The sequence below is a fragment of the Lontra canadensis genome, unplaced genomic scaffold (genome assembly GCF_010015895.1).
Source record: "Lontra canadensis isolate GAN:19392208 unplaced genomic scaffold, GSC_riverotter_1.0 scaffold108, whole genome shotgun sequence".
Lineage (NCBI taxonomy): Eukaryota > Metazoa > Chordata > Mammalia > Carnivora > Mustelidae > Lontra > Lontra canadensis.
This window is the reverse complement of record NW_022631102.1, coordinates 463307-470320: the sequence shown is the minus strand read 5'-3', so window position 1 is coordinate 470320 and position 7014 is coordinate 463307. Positions and strand designations below refer to the sequence as shown.

At 68.5% G+C, this 7014-nt stretch overlaps 1 protein-coding gene across 1 annotated transcript; it reads left to right on the top strand.

Annotated features, from left to right (window-relative positions):
- The first annotated feature begins 5284 nt into the window (after positions 1-5284).
- ZBTB42 (zinc finger and BTB domain containing 42) lies at positions 5285-6742 on the top strand. The gene has a single exon (XM_032839665.1). It carries the CDS (start codon positions 5459-5461, stop codon positions 6725-6727), a length of 1269 nt encoding a protein of 422 aa, XP_032695556.1. The 5' UTR covers positions 5285-5458; the 3' UTR covers positions 6728-6742.
- Positions 6743-7014: the final 272 nt, after the last annotated feature.

Genomic DNA, 7014 nt, shown 5'->3' with positions numbered 1-7014 from the left:
GCCCCGCGCCGCCCCGCCCGGCCGCCCGCCCACATCCGCCTCCGCCGCCCGGGGCGCCCCCGGCGCGGCCGGGGCGAGGGCGCGGCGCCGGGAGCGCGCGGCGGACGGGCCGCCCACGCTGCCCGGGCCGCGTGCTCCCCGGCCTCAGTTTCCCGGCGCGTCCGGGGCGCCCGCGCTTCCCGGCCCGGTTCCGCCGCGGCCCTGGGGGAAGGGCCGGCCGGGGACGATCCCGGGCTTCTGCCTCCGTGGCGCCCGGGGTTGGGGGGGGGCAGTGTGCCTTTCCGGGGGTGCCCCAAGTGGGAGCCCGTGCCGCGGGCCGGAAAGCCGTCGAGATGGTCCTAACAGGCCCAATCCGAGGACCCTGCCGAGCGAGCGGTCCTGGGGCCGCGTGCAGGCGGCCGGTGGAGGTCAGGAGCGAGCGGCCGGAAGGCTGGCTGCAGTGCACGGGGACAGGGAAGGCTGCGGAGGAAGGGGACACAGGCCCCTTGTGCTGATGGACGACCTTACCCTGGGAGGGGCGCCCCACCCCTCGAAAGGGGCTTCCAGGAGCTTCCCCTTGCCCCTAAGGAACACAGGGACCGTTCTTCAAGAGGAGATGGGAGACTTCGAGGGGTGACAGAGGGCTGAGAGGCTGAGGAGGCAGGAGGACCCCAGCCCCCTCCGCCTACAGATTCCCAGGACACCGCAGATGACTCCCCACCCCGACCCCTCCCTGGGCCCTGCTCTCCCCTGGAGCCAGAAGTTTCTCCAGCAGCAGCCCCTCCCCCCATCCCTGAGGCCTCCAAGTTGACAGGGACCCTTTTGTAAAAGGAGGACTCCTGAGCGTTGCCCTTCTGGGGTGGGAGTGTATTTTGTGGGGCAGAGGGGGGCATTTTTGTTCCTCATCCAGGGTCAGAGTTCAGCCTGGAAGGTAGAGATCCTTCTTCTGGGTCAGAGGCAGATGGAGCCCCACGGAGCGGCTCACCAAGCATCTGCTCCCAAAACTGGGGCTCCTGGCAGACTTCCTGTGGCTCCGGGACAGAGTTAAACTCCTTGGAGAAGGACCCTCCCCTCCTCAGGGGGACACTCCCTCCTCGGGAAGGTGGCTGCCAGTTCCTCCCCTTGGCCCCACTGCCCCTCTCCCCAACCCAGCCCAGGACTCTCAGCTGCAACTGAGTGCCCCCCGCCAGCCCCCACCGGGCCCTGCCTCCAGGGGGCCCAGTGAGAGGCTTGGATGAGTCAGTCATCCATGCTTCTGGGACCGACACCTGCCCTGAGGTCACCCACCAGCTGTCCCGCATCTGTCCACCCCTTACCCTGCAAACCTTCCCCATGGGCCCCTGGGACCCCTCAGGAACTGTCCCATCTACCCACCGCCCTCCCAGGAAGAGGGTCCAGACCCACCTCCATCCTGGCCAGGCAGGCTATGGAGAAGGCCCAGGGCAAGAAGAGATTGGGGTGGGGGGTCTGGGCAGGTGCCCTTTCATGGAAGACATGGCGGCTCCCCGGGCCTTGCGGGCCATTTGAGGAAAGGCATCTTGGCCAGGAGGCTGCACCGTGGGGGTCCGAAAGCTCCCTGCTGATCCAGGAGGCCTCCCCATAGCTCAGCATGGAGCTCTGGTGCCCACCAAGTGCCTTGAGACCCACCGGCAGCCCCATGCCCCACCCCTGCAGGCCCCGGTCCCGACTGCACCTCTGTGGGAGCCTGCCCTGTGACATGGGGGCAGCCCCGAAGGCAGGGCTGACCCTCTCCTCCTCTGGAACCCTCCTCTGGAACCTTCCCCTTAACAACATCCGCCCTGTACCTCAGACAGAATGGCAAGATGGGGACCCAGTCCTGTCAGCCCAGCCTGGCCCACGCTGGGGCCTCTGGGGAGGCCCTCGACCAGACGTTTGCAGCCAAAACTGCTGTAGCCGTCTTGGGGAGTGTGGCCACCTCCCCACCCCCACCCCACCCCACCCCACCCCACCCCCCACCGCTGGAGCTCAGGGGCCTCGAGCCCTGTCACCTTCTGCAGCTGCCGGCCATCGGGCGGGCGCAGGCCAGCACCCCCCGCCGCAGGGGCTCAGCAGCAGCTGTGGGGCGGGGCCCGGGGGCGGCTCCCAGGCCAGATGGCCGCCCGGCCAGCTGCATCCAGGGAGGCTCTACCCAAACCACCTCAGGCACCTCCCCGCCATCCCGGTGTCCACGACCTTGTCTAGCCAGAGTGGGGATGCTGGGGGAGGGGTGGGAGGGAGGGGGGTGGGCAGCTCCCAAGTGCCATTCCAGGGGCTTCTGGGACAGCCCCTCCTGGGGAATGGGGGGGTGGGGACAGGGGCACTGAACTCAGGCCTTCCCACCTGAGAGGCACAGAGTGGGGGGGCCTCCCCAGCAATGACGGCCCTCCCCCCTCCTCTAGCTCATCCCTACCTGTGCGGGCTTCCCAGGCTCCCGCCAGCAGTGTCCTAACCGGCTTCGGCCCGTCTCCACACCCCGCAGCCTCGGTCAGGGCCCCAAGGAGCGCTTTGTCCCACTAGCCAGGCGGGGCAGGCCAGGACACACCGCCTGCCCCAGGGCCTCACTCTGGCCTGCCTGGGGAGCTGTCCGCCCAGAGCCCCAGGACGGCTGGCCTCCCTCCTGCCTCCCTGGCCTCGGGGGCCCGACGTGGGGAAATAGCACTGGACAGGCAGGCGCCACAGAGCAGTCAGGATTTGGTTGGACCTTGCTCACAGAAGCCCCTGCATTCACTCGAGACACGTACTGAACCCCCATTTAGGGCCTAGCTGCCTTCTTCACATGGAGAAGGCAGCAGGAAAGCCTGAGGTCATGCGCAGTCTCGGGACCGGGGAGTGCTCTGTGGAAGGCTCAGGCTAAGAAAGGAGAAGGTGGGCCTGGGGGCTCTTAGTTGGGGTGTTCAGCAGAGACCACGGTGGGGGAGGCGCACGGCCCAGGGAACAAAGACAGAAATGGGGGAGGAGCCAGGGCAGGGTGTTGGGCCTTCTGGGGGAACACAATGGGAACCCCGGGCCCTATAGTTAACCTCCCACTTTGCAGATGAGGGTTTCAAGGCTCAAGGAGGTTGAGCACTGTCCCCGAATTTGGGAGGGGGCAGCTGGCAGACTTTAAGCCAGACAAGACCCCAGGGGGCCATCCCACCAGGGTTCGCTTTGACCTGACTTGAATCCAGCTTCTCCTGCAGGGAGGCCAGCCAAGGGGGTGCCAGGGTGGGGGTGGGGGACCAGTGGGAACAAACCTCCAGAGCCAGGGCAGTCTCAGCGGCTGAGTGCGGTGTGAGTTCAGGGTTCCAAGGGTGCTGGCCAGATTTAGGAAAGAAAAATGCAGGATGTCCTGTCAGATGTGAACTTCAAATGAATAAGGAATAATGTTTTAGTATAAAAATGTGGCTTTCCTTCCCGCAGGCTTGAGATACCAGCTGTGCTGGGCCCTTCCTCAGGTCTCTAACCCGAGGCTTTGACTAGGACCTCTGGGTGGCTCGCACCTACCATCCCACGGGGGCCACTCCCTCCTCCTGGAGAGCTCAGCTGGAGGCCTCCCCACTCATCCTGCAGGCTGATGGCCCACCCTCTGTAATCCAGCCCCTTGGCCAGCACCTCCTCCACCCCTAGTCGATCGGGGTGGGGGGTCCTCCTCCTTCCCAGCCCAGCCTCTATCTCTGGGGATGTGTACAGGTGGGAATTCAGGAGACTGTCGGGATTCGAATCCCGATTCAGGGACTTGCTACTTTTTTTTTTTAAGATTTTATTTACTTATTTGACAGAGAGAGCACAAGCAGAGGGAGTAGTAGAAGGGGAGGGAGAGGGAGAAGTAGGCTTTCCGCTGAGCAGGGGACCCAATGTAGGGCTCGATCCCAGGACCCCAGGATCATGACTGGAGCCAAACGCAGACACTTAACCGACTGAGCCCCCCAGGTGCTCCCCACCCCTGGTTTAGGGATTTACTGCCCGCTCTATGGCCTGCTTCGTGGCCCTGGGCCCTTCCCTCACTAACCACCCTCCACCAGCAAACAGGGGTAATAACAAGAGCATCTAGCCTGCCGGATTGCTGGGAAGGGAAGCTGGGCAGTGGTCAGTGCTTTGTCTCTGCTCCAACAAGGGCAGCCCCTTTAGAAGAGACTGGAAGAGACTGCCAGCCAACAGTACCCCCCACCGCCGGGACCCCAACTTCTCCAAAATCGTCGCTATTACACCTAGGTTCTTCTCTGGGCAGACCTGGGTGACACCCTGACACCTTCGGGGGCTCTCACACCTTGCCCTCAGGATGCCAGCTCCACTCCTCCACAGGGTCTCTCCCTTCCTAAACACTTTTCCACCTGCCCTGGACTTGGGGCACTTGGGGCTCCCTCCGAGGCACTGGGCTGTCCCCCAGGTCTGCAGAAATGTGCCCTGTCCCTGGGGCTCCGGGACACAGAGCTCAGGGCACCCGGCCCCGCCCCCACAGGTGGAGCTAGGCTCTGCTGACCGGGAGGGGGTCCCCTTTTCTGGGCTCTGCCGAGAGCCCGCCCAGGTGTTTGGAGGAAAGTACCAGCCAAATTAATTCCAATTCAGAAAGAGGCTTTCAATGAAGAAGGGGGTTGTCATCTTTTCAAAATTTACGACCCCCTCCATGGGTCCCCTCCTTCCTCCCACAGCCAGCGCCCCCCAAAGTGCGCCCTCGGGTGACAGCCCCAGCGCGGGCCGCAGAGGAGCGGGTCCTCGGAAGGGGTGCGGTAGCAGAGGGCGCAGTTGGGACCCCGTGAGGGGCGGTAGACACCCAGGCCGAGGCGGCAAATATCGCGAGAGAGCCCCCTCCCCCGCCGCGCCTCTCACCCCCTCCCACCCCGGTGCCCCAGCTGGCGGCTCACCAGCCCCGGAGGGGCAAGGCGGGGCGGGCCGGGAAGGGGCGGCGAGGGTGACCTCAGCGGTTCCGCCGCTCCGGGAAGTCGCCTCGGCCCGCCCCCTCCAACCCCCGCCCCGAGTTTCGCTCTCTCCGGGGCGGGGCGAGCGGCGGGCGCGGTCTGGCCGGCCAAGTTGGAGCGCGCCCCGCCCGGCGCCCTGCCGTCCCGCGCCCTCCCCGCCGGGGCGCGCCGCCCGGAGCCCCGCGCACCGGGGCCGCACCGGGGAGGGCGCGCGGCGCGGGCGGCGGCCGGAGAGCCGGGCGGGCGGCGGAGGTGAGCGCGGGGGGCGGGCGCCGGCTCTTCCCGCCCCGCCCGCCGGCCCGCTCCGGCTCCCGCTCCCCGCGGCCGCGCTGCCATAAATGGGGCCGGCGGCGGCGGCGGCGGCGGCGGGCGGCGACGCGGGCGTCGGGGGACGCGGCGGGCGGCACCCCGGAGTGAAGTTCAGGGGCGGCCCGGCGGGGGCGCGCGCAGGTTCGCGCCCCGGGACCCGCCCCCGGCCGGCGTCTTCTGTTTACTTTCGGTGGAGTTTCTCCTGCGCCCGGGCAGGTGCCGGCGGCGGGGGCGGGGCGGGGGCGCCCGTCCGCGCCCGCCGGGGCCCGCGGCGCATGGAGTTCCCGGAGCACGGCGCGCGGCTGCTGGGGCGCCTGCGGCAGCAGCGCGACCAGGGCTTCCTGTGCGACTGCACCGTGCTGGTGGGCGCCGCGCGCTTCCCGGCCCACCGCGCCGTGCTGGCCGCGTGCAGCGTCTACTTCCATCTCTTCTACAGGGAGCGGCCGGCGGGCAGCCGCGACGCGGTGCGGCTCAACGGCGACGTGGTCACGGCGCCCGCCTTCAGCCGCCTGCTGGACTTCATGTACGAGGGCCGCCTGGACCTGCGCAGCCTGCCGGTGGAGGACGTCCTGGCGGCCGCCAGTTACCTGCACATGTACGACGTCGTCAAGGTCTGCAAGGGCAGGCTCAGGGACAGGGGCCGCGCGCTGCACCGAGGGACCCCCGCCGCCCGGGCCGAGCCGCCGGACCAGCCCCCGCGCCCCCAGACCGCCCGGTCCCCAGAGCTCTGCCCCGCGGCCCAGAAGGCCCAGCCGCCCCGGGCTGGGGTCCACGCCCTCCCTCCGCGAGCCCCGGGCCCCCCTCCCTGGCAGGGCCCTGGAGACTCGGACCGGGCCCTGGACCTGTCACTGAAGCGGAGCCCCAGGCGGGAGCCAGTCCACCCACCCTGCGTCCTCCAGACAGCCGCCTGCCGCCGGAGGCAGCCCGGCCTCCCGCCGCCGGTGAAGGACTCGCGGGACTCGCTCTCGGAACCCGAGGACGACGGCGGCCCTCGCGGCCCTCACCGCCCCCTGCAGCCCCCCTGCGCTCCTGCAGCTGAGCGCCGGGCTGTGGGCTTGGAGCCGCTGCCGGCCGCTGGCGTGGGCGGCAGGGAGCTGGAGCTGGAAGCAGAGCGGGGGGCCAGTGGGGGCGAGCTGGGTCCCGGCGGGCCCCTCCGCGTCTGCCCGCTGTGCACCAAGCTGTTCCCCGGCGGCCGCGGCCTGCAGCTGCACCTCAGCGCCCACTTCCGCGAGCGGGACGGCGCCCAGGTGCGGCTGTCGCCCGACGGCACACTGCCCACCTGCCCGCTCTGCGGGAAGACCTTCTCCTGCACCTACACGCTGAAGAGGCACGAGCGCACGCACTCGGGCGAGAAGCCCTACACGTGCACGCAGTGCGGCAAGAGCTTCCAGTACTCGCACAACCTGAGCCGCCACGCCGTGGTGCACACTCGCGAGAAGCCGCATGCCTGCCGCTGGTGCGAGCGCCGCTTCACGCAGTCCGGTGACCTCTACCGCCACGTCCGGAAATTCCACTGTGGCTTGGTCAAGTCCCTGCTGGTGTGACCTGTCCTTGGGAGGGCGGGGGGAGGGGGGGCGCCCAGGTGGCCTGCTGGGATGGAAGGCAAGGGATGGGAGCTCCAGGTGGCAGGGATCCCCCGTGCTGCAGCTCCCAGCGGAAAGGCCCCCACTGCCCCTGGACTGCAGCCCCAAACTTGGGGGCACTCAGCATGGCTGGGGCCACCCTCTTCCACACCTTGCTCCCTCCCCCAGGCTCCAGTGGACTCTGGCTCCCAGCTGTGCCCTGACCTTGATCACTGTCTTCCTCTCCATCCCCTGAGTCAGCTCCTGGG

What these genes read in the sequence shown, in the direction of transcription:
- ZBTB42 (XM_032839665.1), top strand. Translation starts at nt 5,459, where the DNA reads ATGGAGTTCCCGGAGCACGGCGCGCGGCTGCTGGGGCGCCTGCGGCAG.